We start from the raw sequence: 14,764 nt of genomic DNA, 5'->3' as shown, positions 1-14,764 counted from the left end.
GCGCGTCTCTCAATTCCTTCTTTTCCTTTCCTCATTGGATCCTTTTAATAAATTTCACACTCATATGACACCTGTCTTCTTTTTTTTTTATTTTTAAATCTACTGTATTATTTTTATTTCTCAGTATTGCTGTTTTACTGACATTAGCATATGCTTAAAGGCTAAAGCTCAGCCCAAAAAATTCTTTCATGAAAAATTGTAGCTAAATATTAGGAAAGACAAAAACTTATTCACCTCAATACTAATTAAACTAAGTCCATCATAATGGTCAATGAAGTTTATTCTACTAATAATCAGGGGTAGATACACCTTTGCCCCAAGCAATTTAACCTCTTTGTTAAAAAGTTATTATATGTACATATATATATATATATTAAGTATAAAAATATTAAGTATAAATATAAAAAAATAACATCGCTTACATTTACTCATTTATTCATCTCTTCAGAAATGGTTTTAAAAACGTCGAGTTAGTAGTCCTTTTTTCCCATAATAATGTGCTACGTTGTAAACAGAAAAGCATTTGGAATTATGGAAGAAAATGAGAGTAGAACATGTTCCATTAAATAAAAATAAAGTAAAACCAACCAAAAAGAAAAAATAAATCATTGAATGAAGAGAAGTGAGAAACCATTGAAGCCGTCCAGCTATTTCCCATCCCCCACTCCATTACCTATTTCCCTCTCCCTTTTCTCCACATTTTTCTCTAAAAAATCCAAACATATCTACTTTCCCTTCTCTCTCTCTCAAAGCTACTCAATCCAAAGCCAAGAGTGAGCTCAGAAGAAGAAGCAGAAAATAGCTTAGCAAAAACTGTGCAAATGGCTTTAAAAATGCTTCTTTTTCTATGCATCTCTGCCTTATTAAGTACTCCCTCTTTATCCCAGCGCCATTCGCCCCTAAACACTGCTTATTACCGTAAATCATGCCCAAGATTTGAGCAGATAATGGAAGAAACCACTACAAACAAACAGATCACTTCCCCTACTACCGCCGCCGCCACTCTCCGCCTCTTCTTCCACGACTGCTTCGTCGGCGGCTGTGACGCCTCCGTCCTCGTTTCCTCCACTCCCTTCAACAAAGCAGAGCGTGACGCCGAAATCAACCTCTCTCTCCCCGGCGACGGCTTCGACGTGGTCGTACGCGCCAAGACAGCGCTTGAACTTTCCTGCCCAGGTATCGTCTCTTGTTCCGATATTCTCGCCGTCGCTGCTCGGAACCTCGTCGTCCAAACCGGCGGCCCGTTTTATCCAGTTAAATTGGGCCGTAAAGATTCTTTTGTATCCAAAGCCTCATTAGTAGAAGGAAATCTGCCCCGGCCCACAATGCCGATGGATCAAATCATTAAGATTTTCGAGTCCAGAGGATTTTATATCCAAGAAATGGTAGCATTATCTGGAGCTCACACAATTGGATTTTCCCACTGTAAAGAGTTCAACTCAGATCTTTATAACTACAACAAGACTTCACAAGCTGACCCTTCGTACAATCCGAGGTTTGCTCAAGCTTTGAAAGATGCTTGTGGTAATTCCCAGAAAGATCCAACATTATCAGTGTTCAACGATATAATGACTCCTAACAAATTCGACAATATGTATTATCAGAACTTGCCAAAGGGTTTGGGTTTGTTGTCTTCAGACCGTGGTCTGTTTTCAGATCCGAGGACGAGAATTCACGTTGAAGAATATGTTAGAGATCAGAATGCATTTTTTAAGGCATTTGCTTCAGCAATGCAGAAGCTTAGTGAACATGGTGTTAAAATTGGTAAACGTGGTGAGATCAGGCACAGGTGTGACGCTTTCAACAATTGATAAGGCGTTTCCCTCAAGAGTTGATTATCTTATGTTTTTGGGTTCGAATTTATTTGTTTTTGCATTAAATTACTTACGAGATGAAAGCAACTTATAATATGTATACAATGTTTTTACCCTTTTATTTAGATTAGAAAGCTCTCCTTTTGCAAAGATTTAGTTCTGTTTTTTTGTTCTGTGTTCTGTTAATTAGGTAATTGGTATTGTATTCGAGGGAAATTACCGTATTTGTGATTAGTGTGAGTTGCGTTGTGTTGTAATGTGTATACTGATTCAGGTGAGATGCACGTATGAGGCGGAAATCGTAAATAAAATTTGCAACTTTTTATTGTTCTATTTTGCATCTAGTTTGTCCAGTTTCCTACTTTTTCGTTTCCTTTGCAACTTTTGTGTGAAAGATGTTGCCTTTTCAGTTCAAAATGTTTGATTGATGGATTATCTTGTTGCTTTATGATTTTGAAAGCGAGAGTTTAAAAAAGTTGGATGCCGGTGTCTCCTTTTGTTACAGATTACAAAGGCATTGCCAACTCAAGATCATCTGGCATTAGCACCTGGTATGATGCGACTGTTGGAAAAAATGAATTAAATTTAACTTGAGGCGCGTAGAAAACTCAGCACAAAAGAAAGAGGAGAAGATACTTTCTTAGTTTTTTTCCCTTGTCTTTCAAAGTGAGCACACAAAGGACTTATATAGTCCAAAAAATGAAATGCACCATCTGATCAAAACGTCCAAGCCATATAGGCTCTTCAAAAGTTTATACGTTAAAATCATAAACCATTAAGGCTATCAAATGGCCAATTGAGTTTTCAACAGTAACGTTCAAATTAGCATTCAATATTCATATTTATTTTGTCCCAATTGAATTTAAAATTAAATTAATTTTCTGTTACAAATATATAAAAAATAATTACTATAATAATAAGAAAATGAATCTAGACATAGTTTTGGATTATTTCTTTTTGAGATATCAAAAGTATTTTTCTATCAATCCCCCACATATCTCAAAAAGAATATTTAAAAAAATAGTATAAATTATTTTTTGGGTTTTCACAAATGAGCATAATCCATCGAATTTGGTGTCTCTTGAACTATGAACCAGACCTAGATAAAATAAGATTAAACATACAGAACAATTGGTGAAGTTTAGAACTTCTATGAACCAAGAATTCTTTTGTAAGTTTAGGGTCTTATCTATCACATTATACCAGCACACACTTTGTTGTTTATCGCGTTTTTGCTCTAATAGGCCATGCGCGCGCCTGGGTTTCATGAGTGCTCTAGAAATTTTTTGCCATAAATTTCATAGGAGCGGCCCCACTCCACACTCATATAGGTCCATCCATTAAGTGTATTCTGCAGCATAATACACCACCTATAAAAGGCTATGGATGATTAGATTAAGAGTTTAATAACTCAGCCTCCTATTCCTTACAGTCTTGCACTATATACACACACCATAGGAAGGGACATAATTTAATAGTGCATATTTAATTAACTAATGACTTGTTATTACCCATATGACCCTACTTCATGGGATCTTCAATCACATAGATGGGGTTACCATCATTGCTGACATAACTCAAATTGGCAATAGTCCCATACCCCTCGATGTTTGAGATATTAATTTTCTTCCTAAAGGTTTAGTCAGAGGATTGGCCATAGTCCCGTACCCCTCAATCGGATATGTCTACTCTTCCTATTGAAGGATTTATTTTTAGCAATGACTATTGCAGCTTGGCAATCACAATGCATCGACACAGAAGGTGTCAGTTTTATTCCTAGTGGAATACTTGCCAAAAGGTTCTTTAACCACTCGGCCTCATTGCCAGCCAATTCCAATACCACAAACTTAGATTTCATGGTAGATCTAGCTATTATTGTTTGTTTAGCTGATTTTCATGCCACAGCACCCCCACGAAAGGTGAACACATAACCACTAGTGGATTTTGTCTCATCTGAATCAGAGATCCAGTTAGCATCACTGTATCCTTCTAGTACAGTGAAAAATTCACTATATTTAATACCATAGTTCATTGTACCTCTCAAATATTTCATTACTCTTACTAATGCATTTCAATGATCATGACTCGTGTTTTAAGTATATCTACTCAATCTACACACAGCATATGCAATATCAAATCTAGTAAAATTCATCAAATGCATTAGACTACCAATAACTTGAGCATATTTATTTGGCAAAATACATAAAGACCCCATTAAACTTGTCCAGAAAATATGTTTGAACACTTAAACTAAACGGGTAATTTTTTACCCCCTGAACACATTGTGAGTGAATTTTATTCCACCCTAATAACTGATGTGGCAAAAAAATAATAATAAAAACATAATTAAGTGCGTACATAATGAAAATATGAAAAGGTGGCCCCATTTCTTTTCTCTTCTTCATATCGCTTCAACCACGCCTTCTTTCTCCTCCTTGATAAGTAGGGGTTTGACCGCTTATTTGCTCTCTTTTACTTACGTTTTAGCTAAAAAATTCTTAAAAGTATTCCCGAGAACTAATAATATGTGCTTTCTTGCAGGAATACTGGGAAACGAGCCAAAAAGTAAAAATCAACTCAAAAAGGAGAAATTGGACAAGAACCAAAACAAGGCAAAAAAGGCTACAGTGCGGACCGCACAATACTGTATGCAGCCGCAAACTCTGAAGATGCACTGATAGAATTTCGTCACATAGTGCGGACCGCACAATTATTGTGCGACCGCAGAAGACTGGATTCAGAGACTTGTAGTTTGGGAGCTTGAAGATGTGCGGACCGCACTATTATTGTGCTGCCGCACTCATAAATGTGCGGTCCGCAGAATGAAGCTTAGATCTAGTCCAAGAGCAAGAGTGCGGCCGCATTCAGAAATGTGCGATCCGCACAATTAGAGAAAGTGCGACCGCATCACACTCTTATGCGGCCGCAGAAAGCCAACCTGACCAGTCAATCTCAAAGTGCGGACCGCACACATAATTGTGCGGCCGCACAACCTTTGCAGGGGCAATTTTATTAGATATTTTCAACTGGGTATAAGTAGATCTTTTTGTCATTTTTAGGTTAAGTTGGGTGTACCTGAACACTTAGAGCCGTTTTTATTTACTGTATTGGGTAACTTTGTACTAGTTTAGCATTTAAATATTAGATTTTCTTTCCCTAATCAGTTATTATACATTTTATCTTAGTTTCTTCTTTAATATCTTTATTTTCTATGAGTAGCTAAACCCTTAGCTAGGGTTGTGACCCAAACCTAGTATGGGTGCTTAATGAGTGATTGATTTAGGGCTTATTTGTGATTGGGTATATGAATTTTAGCCAAGTTCTTGCTTGAATTTGAGAATTAATGGTTGCAAACATTGATTCATGCCTAATTGATTTAGTCTATACTTGAGAAAGTGAGACTAAGTCTAGAAAAACTTGACTAACAAGAAATTGGGGTGAACTCAAGAAATTGATAGCCCCAATTAAAGGGTCGAATCTAGAGATAGTAAGACCCGACTTGAGCATTTATCACTTATTTCGTGAGATACCCATTTGGACTTGAGAAAGCCGAATTGGGCAAAATCACTCAAACTACCGAGAGGTATAGAGTGAGTAATTACGTGTGATTGCTATATTGTATCCCGATCAACCAAACATGCCCTAAAACTATAAATCCGTTAGGTAACTAACTAGGCGGAGGTCGCAACTCTAGATCTTTTATAACTTGAAAAATAACCAAAACCAAAAACATTATCTCTTAGCTTTACAATTGCAAGCATTAGCCTAAAAGTAGAAGTAGAAACAACAATTGAAAATGTGGAAGTGTAATCTTAGGCACGTCATACATTCACACTAGGTATATACCTAATCCCACATCAAGCTCCCTGTGGAATCGACCATGACTCGCGTTGGGTTTTTATTATTGCAACGACCGCCTCACAACCTAAATTAGTGGTGTGAGTTTGGGCGATATCAATTTTTGGCATCGTTGCTGGGGAGCTAAAAATGGATTTAGCTATATATTTAGTTTTCTGTGTGACTTGTCTTTTTTTCCATCCAGGTTACTAACCTTTTTGTGAATCGATTGTAGGTACAAAAAAATGGCTCTCAACAATGATCCTCTCGAAAATATGTCTTTGGGGGTTGTGGACGTGGAAAACGACCCAATTAAAGAGGTTCCTCTTGAACCTCAAGCAAATAGACGAGGCCGACCACCTCAAGACAACATTCCCATTCCTCCCCCAAATTCACTAAGAGCGACTCCACACCGGGTGTTGCCGAATGAAGGGTACGCAAATGTCATAGTTCCACCCCGCATTAGGGCGGAAAACTTTCAAATCACAAATGTTATGCTTACATTGCTTGAGCAACATGATTCTTCACCGGGGCTCCAAATCAAAATGCGTACAAGCACTTGAAAGTATTTGTGGACACCTGTTGGGGGAGTAAACAGACCAACGTTTCTGAGGATGCTTTAAGGTTGAGACTATTTCCCTTTTCTCTACGGGGGAAAGCCTTGGACTGGTTAGAAAGATTGCCAAACCATTCTATCTATACATAGGATGAATTGGCGGAAAAATTCATTGCCAAGTTCTTTTCTCCCCGGCATATGACTACTCTTAGAGATGAGATTCTAGCATTAAAATAAGAATCCAATGAGCCTTTGCATGAGATATAGGAGAGGTACCACACTATGGTGAAAGAATGCCCAAATAATGACATGACCGAGGCTATGATTCAACAAACCTTCTACAAGGGGGATCACTACTACCAATCAATGCGTGGTCAACCAACTTGCCGGTAAAAATTTCATGACAACACCATATGCCGAAGCTTGTGAAGTCTTAGATGAAATGGCGGATACTTCATCGGCATGAGGAAATGTTCCTCAAGGTGATCCAAATGTGATTCACCTACACAATGAATTACCCGATCATGGGCAAGCAATTGCCGAGTTGACCACTATAATGAATCAATTGTCCAAAGCTCAACTTCAACAGGTTCAAGGTCCTAAGCAAGTAAATACAATGGAAGGTGTCAATATGATGGTGAACAAGAGAAGGCAAAAGGGTCAACAAGTACAAAACTGTGTACAACAATTTGTGCAAGATGATAGTGGATTCGACCAAGACGAATCATATAATGAGCAAGAGGAAGAAGTGCAATATGTGAATAACTACCAAGGGCAAAGGAACAACTCCTAAGGCCTGAATCAACAACAATGGCGATCTTAGGAAAATCAAGAAAATTGGAACAATCAAAACCACCAAGGCAATTGAAGTGATGGAACTAATAATCAAGGTAATTGAAACAATAGCAATAATCAAGGAAATTGGAACAATAAAGGCAATTGGGAGTGTCAACAATCATGGATATTGGGGAGGCAACAACCAAGGAGGTTGGAACGGTAACCAAGGGAATCGGGAGTCGGGCTCTCAAAGGCCCCCGATGTATCAACAACCAAACAACCTGCCTCCTTATCCGTCTCAAGGTTCTAGTTCTTCCAATAATGAGATGGTACGGATAAAAAATATGTTCAAACAAATGATGGAGAAAAATGTCGACCCCGATGCTCAATTAGCCTCTCACAACACTTCAATCCGCAATTTGGAAGTTCAATTGGGGCAAATCTCGTAAGCTTTAAACACTCGTCCTAAGGGGGCACTACCTAGTGATACAGTGGTGAACCCGAATGGTGGGAACAACACGGGACATGTCATGGACGTAACAACAAGGAGTGGAAGAGGTAGAGATACAACCACCTCAAATCAGAGAAGAATTGTGGTTGATGATGTAGTGGTTCAAGAAGATAAGATTCCAAGTAATGTGATTCAAGCTAATGAAGAAGTGAGACTTGATATTGATGAGAGTGTGGAGGAGACCCAAGAAGAAGTGAACCCGTTTAGGGAACATGTGATTGACATACCAGAACCAGTAGTGCCAAAGGCCAAGGCACCAATGCCAAGGCCTCCTCCTCCATACCCTCAAAGGCTCGCTAAGCAAAATAGTGAGAACCAATTCAAGAAGTTTATTGACATGATGAAGAGCTTATCCATTAATGTGCCATTGGTTGAGGCGTTGGAACAAATGCTCGATTATGCAAAGTTCGTGAAAGATTTGGTGACAAAGAAAAGATCAATGAATTGTGAGACTATCAAGATGACACATCAAGTGAGTGCTATTGTGCACTCAATGGCTTCGAAATTGGAAGATCCCTACGCTTTCACATCCATTGCACTATTGGAAGCGCCGACTTTGCCAAAGCTCTATGTGATCTAGGGGCGAGTATCAAATTGATGCCCTATTCAATGTTCAAAACTTTGGGAATTGGGCAACCAAGACCCACATCTATGAGGTTACAAATGGCGGATCGTACTATGAAGAGAAAATTGGGTATTATTGATGATGTGTTGGTTCGTGTTGATAAGTTCATCCTCCCGGCGGACTTTGTGATTCTTGATTGCGAATTGGACTATGAGGTGCCTATTATTTTGGGTAGACCTTTCCTTTCTACGGAAAAGGCTCTTGTTGATATGGAAGCCAGTGAGCTCACCTTTTAGGGTGGGCGATGAAAAGGTGATTTTCCATATGTGCAAATCTATGAGGCAACTGAATAGCAACGAAGTTTGTTCGTTTGTGGACTTAGTGATCGAGGTGTTTGTTGATGATGCTAGTGCCATGATGAATGTTGATGATACTTTGGAGGCCGTATTGCTTAATCATGATGATGATGAGAAGGATGGCTATGTGGAATGTGTAAATGCATTACAAGGAATGAGGTTGTATACTTATGAACCCCAAAAATTGTCCTTAGATCTTGAGAACCGGAAGACTCCTCCAACAAAGCCCTCAATCGAGGAGCCTCCCACTTTGGAGTTAAAGTCGTTGCCTTCACATCTCAGGTATGAGTTTCTTGGCCTATGTTCTACTTTACCTGTTATTCTTTCCTCTTGCTTGACTAACGTGCAGGTAGATTCTACTTTGGCGGTGCTTCAAAAGAGGAAGAAAGCTATAGGATGGACACTGGCGGATATTCGGGGTATAAGCCCCCCGCCTTTTGCATGCACAAGATTATTTTGGATGAGGATGTCAAACCCTCCATTGAACATCAAAGAATATTAAATGAAGCAATACAAGAGGTGGTGAAGAAGGAGATCATAAAGTGGTTGGATTCCGGGGTAGTTTACCCCATTTCCGATAGCTCGTGGACCTCTCTAATGCAATGTGTCCCAAAGAAAGGGGGCATGACTGTGGTCACCAATGACAAGAATGAATTGATTTCTACAGGAATGGTGACCGGGTGGAGAGTGTGCATGGACTATCGGAAGCTCAACAAAGTCACTCGGAAAGATCATTTTCCGCTTCCATTTCTTGATCAAATGCTTGATAGGTTGGCCAGACGAGCTTTTTATTGTTTCCTTGATGGATATTCCGGCTACAATCAAATTCTCATTGCTCCTGAGGACCAAGAGAAGACTACTTTCACTTATACCTATGGTACTTTCACATTCTCGCGGATGCCATTTGGGTTATGCAATGCACCGATAACTTTTCAATGGTGTATGATGGTCCATCTTTACCAATATAGTGGAGGATTTTCTTGAGGTCTTCATGGATGACTTTTCCGTGGTGGGGAATTCTTTTGATGAGTGCTTGGACAACTTGGACAAGGTATTGGCAAGATGTGAGGAAACAAACTTGGTTTTGAATTGGGAGAAATATCACTTCATGGTCGAAGAAGGCATAGTCATCGGCCACCAAATTTTAAAGCATGGTATTGAGGTCGATAAGGACAAAACTGAGGTGATCTCCAAACTCCCTCCCCCTACACCCGTGAAGGGAGTGAGGAGCTTCTTGGGTCATGCGGGGTTCTATCGCCGATTCATCAAGGACTTTTCTAAGGTGGTAAACCCCCTGTGCAAACTTTTGGAGAAGGATTCCAAGTTCCATTTCAACGAAGATTGTATGAAGGCATTCGAATTGATCAAGTTTAAGTTGATTACTACTCTTATTATCACCGTACCGGATTGGAGCTTACCTTTTGAGCTCATGTGTGATGCAAGTGATGTGGCAGTTGGAGCGGTGTTAGGGCAACGTATTAACAAAATCTTCCATCCGATCTACTATGCTAGTAAGACCATGAATGATGCCCAAGTCAACTACACAGTGACCGAAAAAAATCTCATTGCTATTGTTTTTGCAATGGAGAAGTTCCGCCCGTACTTGATGGGTACAAAGGTGATTATTCACACCGACTATACGACGCTTCGATATTTGATGAGCAAGAAAGATTCTAAAATAAGACTAATGCAGTGGGTGCTTCTTTTGCAAGAGTTTGATCTAGAGATTCAAGACCGCAAAGGTAGTGAAAACCAAGTAGCAGACCACTTGTCTCGATTGGAGGAGGAGGGGAGGCCACATGATGGCCTTGAGATAAATAATTCATTTCCCGACGAGCAACTCCTAGTCATTTCTATGTCCGGTATGCCATGGTTCGCCGACTTTGCCAATTATCTTATGAGTGGCATTGTACCGACTGAGTTTTCTTCAAACCAAAGGAAGAAGCTCAAACGGGATTGCCTTGACTATTATTGGGATGAGCCTTATCTCTTTCGGATTTGTACCGATGGTGTGATTCGACGATGTGTACCGTAGGAGGAACAAATGGAAATTCTTGAGGCTTGCCACTCTTCGCCATATGGTGGTCACCATGGTGGAGCTAGAATGGCAACAAAAATGTTGAGTTGTGGATTTTATTGGCCTACTCTTTACAAGGACGCTAGCGATCTCGTCAAGCGTTGTGATGAATGTCAAAGGGCTGGTGGAATTTTTAAGAAAAATTAGATGCCCCTCACCACCATCTTGGAGATTGACATTTTTGATGTGTGGGGCATTGATTTATGGGTCCATTCGTGAGCTCTTGTGGGAACACTTACATATTGGTAGCTGTGGATTATATGTCAAAGTGGGTTGAAGCCGTGGCTTTGCCCAACAATAAAGCGCGGAGTGTGGTGGCATTTTTGAAAAAGAATATCTTCATAAGGTTTGGTACTCCAAGGGCCATTATTAGTGATGGGGGATCACACTTTTGCAACAAATCTTTTGATACCTTACTTACGAAGTATGGTGTTACTCACAAAATATGGACCCCCTATCATCCTCAAGTAAGCGGGCAAGTTGATGTTTCCAACCGGGAGATCAAGAGTATTTTGTCAAAGACCGTGAATGCCAACCGGACGGATTGGTCAAAGAAACTTGATGATGCTCTTTGGTCTTATAGGACATTTTACAAAATACCAATTGCTATGCCTCCGTATCGGTCAGTGTTCGGGAAAGCTTGCCAACCGGTGGAACTTGAGCACAAGGCTATGTGTGAAGAAGCTTAATCTTGAATGGGATGTCGCAGCCAACTTAAGGGTGGCATAATTGAATGAGCTTGATGAATTCTGGTTCCATGCATATTTAAGTTCGTCCTTGTACAAGGACAAGATGAAGTACTTCCATGACAAGTACATCCGGAACAAGGAGTTCAAAGAAGGCGATCTTGTACTATTGTTCAATTCTCGATTGCGGATGTTTCCGGAAAAGTTGAAATCCAAGTGGAGTGGTCCATTTGAGGTTGTGCATGTGACACATTTTGGTGCATTAGACTTGAAGAACAAGAATGATGAAGTGTTTAGAGTCAATGTTCACCGGGTGAAATATTATCTTGGCAAAATTAATGGTGGCCACGTTGTGGCGTTAGTTCATTTCAACTGATTGATGGTAACCTGTGTCGTGCCGTGACGTTAAATCAGGCGCTTCTTGGGAGGCAACCCATGTGTCTTTTTCTTTTTCTTTTTCATTAGATAGGCTTTGTTTTGTGCTAACTAGTTTTGAAGTGTATACAGGAATGGATGTGCATTGCAGGTACTGTGCCATAGAAAAATTTGGCTAAGTGTTAAAAGAGCGTGTACCACACATTAATTGTGCGGACCACACAATTCTAAAGGCAGCAGTATAAATCACTCTGCGGCCGCACAATTCTGTGTGCGGTCGCACAACTGGAAGACCAAAATTGCAAGTTCTCTGAAGTTGGCCTGTCAAAATTCATAGACAATCTGTGGCCGCACACAAAATTGTGCGGTCCGCACAAATTCTGCGGTCGCACTCACTTTTATGCGGACCACATAGTTGCTTCAAGGTCCAGATAAAGAGTGCGATGCGCACTCAAACTTATGCGGCCGCACTAGCCTTAGGTATGGGGCGACTTGGTCAACCTATAAATAAAACCTCAAGGCACTATTCATAACTTTACCACTCTGAGTTCTTGAACCCTAAGCAAACACAGTACACGATCAATTAGTTCACAATCTTCCTTCATTTTATCAGTGTAGATTCTTACCTGCATTCTTCATAACTGGTATGTTCATTACATCTTTAGATTTTGCAATTTCTTTTAGTTTTTGTTCTTTTGTGGTAGAGTTATTTTTAGACCCAAAATATCAATTGTTAGTCATGGTTGCTTAACATTATGTGGGTAGTTTCATATATGTTCATTAGGGACTGGGTAGACCATTAATCATGTTAATTTGTGCATGCCATATCTAAATTGTGAAAATATTACATGAACCCTAACCTTACCGTCCTAAATGTTCACATTGTGCGGCCGCACACAAATTTGTGCGGTCCGCACACCACTTGATTAGGGCAAATATTGTGCTTGAAAAGTGCGGACCGCACTCAAAATTGTGCGGTCCGAAGTAAAATTATCCGGCGGCATAAAAATGTGTACGACCGGACTTTTGAACTTCAGAGAACCAGTATCTGAGGAATGGACTTGTGTGGCCGCACTCAAAATTGTGCGGTCCGCACTTCAGGATGTGCGGCCGCACTTATAATTATGCGGTCCGCACTTCAGGGGGTGCGACCGCACTTCAAAATTATGCGGCCCACACTAGACAGTCTGCGGCCGCACTCAGAATTGTGCGGCCCGCACTGTCTCGTTTGATGGTTGTTGTGCAAATATTTGAATTATTTTTAACTCAACTGACCTATGTATCTTGTATTGCAGATAATGGTTAGATCACGTGGTGGATGCGATACATCAAAAGGTAGAGGTGAATCCTCCCAAGGTAGAGGAAAAGGCACTCTCCCTCTGCGAATGCAATTGAAGCCTATTGCTAAAAAGCCGTCTACCGGGAGAGGAAGGGCCATAGAGCCCTCAGAATCTAGTTCCTATGCCCCATCCAGGGAAGCCTCCGAGGTTCATTCAATGGAGGTCCAACCTGAGGCCCAGTCCCAACTATCCCAACCCACTAGGCTTTATCAATTGCGCGACGAACCTACATCTAGTTCTTCTGGGGGTTCTGATGCGGGAAGCTAGGGTTTCGATCCCTCCTCTGCACCTACTCCTCCGGCACCAATAGCTTTTGATGTCGATGATGATTATGTCCCGGATGATGGTAGAGGGGGGGGGGGGACACTCAAGTGGGCGGCCTTGAGAGGTCGAAGAAAAAGGAAATATGGGAGGATTGGTTCGTGAGCTTGACAGCCTTCAATAGATTCCGGGAATTGTGGCCCCAGAGGTCGCTCACACTTGAGCGACAGTTCTTAATGAAGGATTTGGATATTCATAATCCAAACGTCCTTAGATAGTTTCACGAGCGCAAGGGGTGGAAGTGGTTCACTCACAATGTCATCGATGCAAATGAGCACATGGTCAGGGAGTTCTACGCCAATGTGGCTCACATCAAGAAGGAGACAAAAGTGACAAAGGTGAGAAATTTGAAAGTCCGCTTCGACGCCTGCTCTTTGAACACTTATGTGGGATTCGAAGAAGTGAAGGCAGTCGAGTACTTAAAGAAGTTGGCTCTGGGTGATGCAGCTCGCCACTGGCTAGCTAAGATTTTGGCCACCCGAGGACCATCACCATCATGGATTACAACAGGAGTTCCTATCCTCTGAGCCACCCATAATTTTGCCAGCCTCGTCCTTAGTTGCAGTCGCTGCTGTTTCGGAGAACTTCAAGGTACATTTGCCCGCGCCCGCAGACCCTCGTAGTCCCCCTCTATCCCTCCTATGTTGATTTTTCTCTTATTTCTATAGAGACTGATGTATAGAACAGTTAGAACTTCATAGAAGCTTGTGACTTACGGTGTTCCGGGTCTTGGGAGTGTCATGTATATTTCGAAAGTTGATTATTGTATATGCCGAGCGGCATCTCAATTGCTTATTAAAATATCTGTTACTGTTAGTTGCTAATTTTGATGTTTTTCATTTTATTTCCACAAGTGTTAGGCTTACCTAGTCGTAGAGACTAGGTGCCGTCACGACGATTCACAGAGGGAGAATTTTGGTTGTGACATTGGCGAGCCTCAATAACTGGATGCAAACATCCACTTCTAAGTTGTCTGACATATCCAGTACTATTGCAGCACAGTCCTCTACCCCGGCAGCACCACAAGTCCCTCCGTAAGTGGAGGAAACATTAAAGAAGATTCTGGACAACCAGAAGACTATTATGGATATACTGGTGGCTCACGGGGGTGCTATTGAGGAGTTGACCAAGCAGGTGAAGAAGATGAGGAAATCCCAGGCTCCAAAGAAAGCAATGGAGAGTTTGAGAAAGGGGGTGACGAAGATAGCAGTAGCAGGTGATTTGCCTTTTGACCTACTGATGGAGACAGATCCATCAGTACCAGCTGACCCAACGGCACCATCAGCAGAGGCACCAGGTGTCCAGTCTGACGATCCAAATCTCACTGCCCCCATTGCTGAGGAGATGCTTCAGATGCTCACCTACCCTGTTGTCCCTCAGCCGGTGATGATGAGATACAATTGGAGGAGACTGAGGGTGGTGATGTTGCCAGTCACCCTGAGACCACATAGGGAGTTTTCTTTACTCTCTATCCTCTTTTATTTTGATTTTTCTAAGCATTGAGGACAATGCTTGTTCTTATTCTGGGGGATGGTCTATTTTGGTTCAT

At 41.0% G+C, this 14,764-nt stretch overlaps 1 protein-coding gene across 1 annotated transcript; it reads left to right on the top strand.

Moving 5' to 3' along the window:
• The first annotated feature begins 581 nt into the window (after positions 1-581).
• On the top strand, positions 582-2,147 carry LOC104095506 (peroxidase 63-like). The gene has a single exon (XM_009601652.4). It carries the CDS (start codon positions 822-824, stop codon positions 1,809-1,811), a length of 990 nt encoding a protein of 329 aa, XP_009599947.1. The 5' UTR covers positions 582-821; the 3' UTR covers positions 1,812-2,147.
• Positions 2,148-14,764: the final 12,617 nt, after the last annotated feature.

Source organism: Nicotiana tomentosiformis, chromosome 2, assembly GCF_000390325.3.
Source record: "Nicotiana tomentosiformis chromosome 2, ASM39032v3, whole genome shotgun sequence".
NCBI lineage: Eukaryota > Viridiplantae > Streptophyta > Magnoliopsida > Solanales > Solanaceae > Nicotiana > Nicotiana tomentosiformis.
Note: the sequence above shows the minus strand (reverse complement) of the source record. Positions and strands in the feature narration are given on the sequence as shown.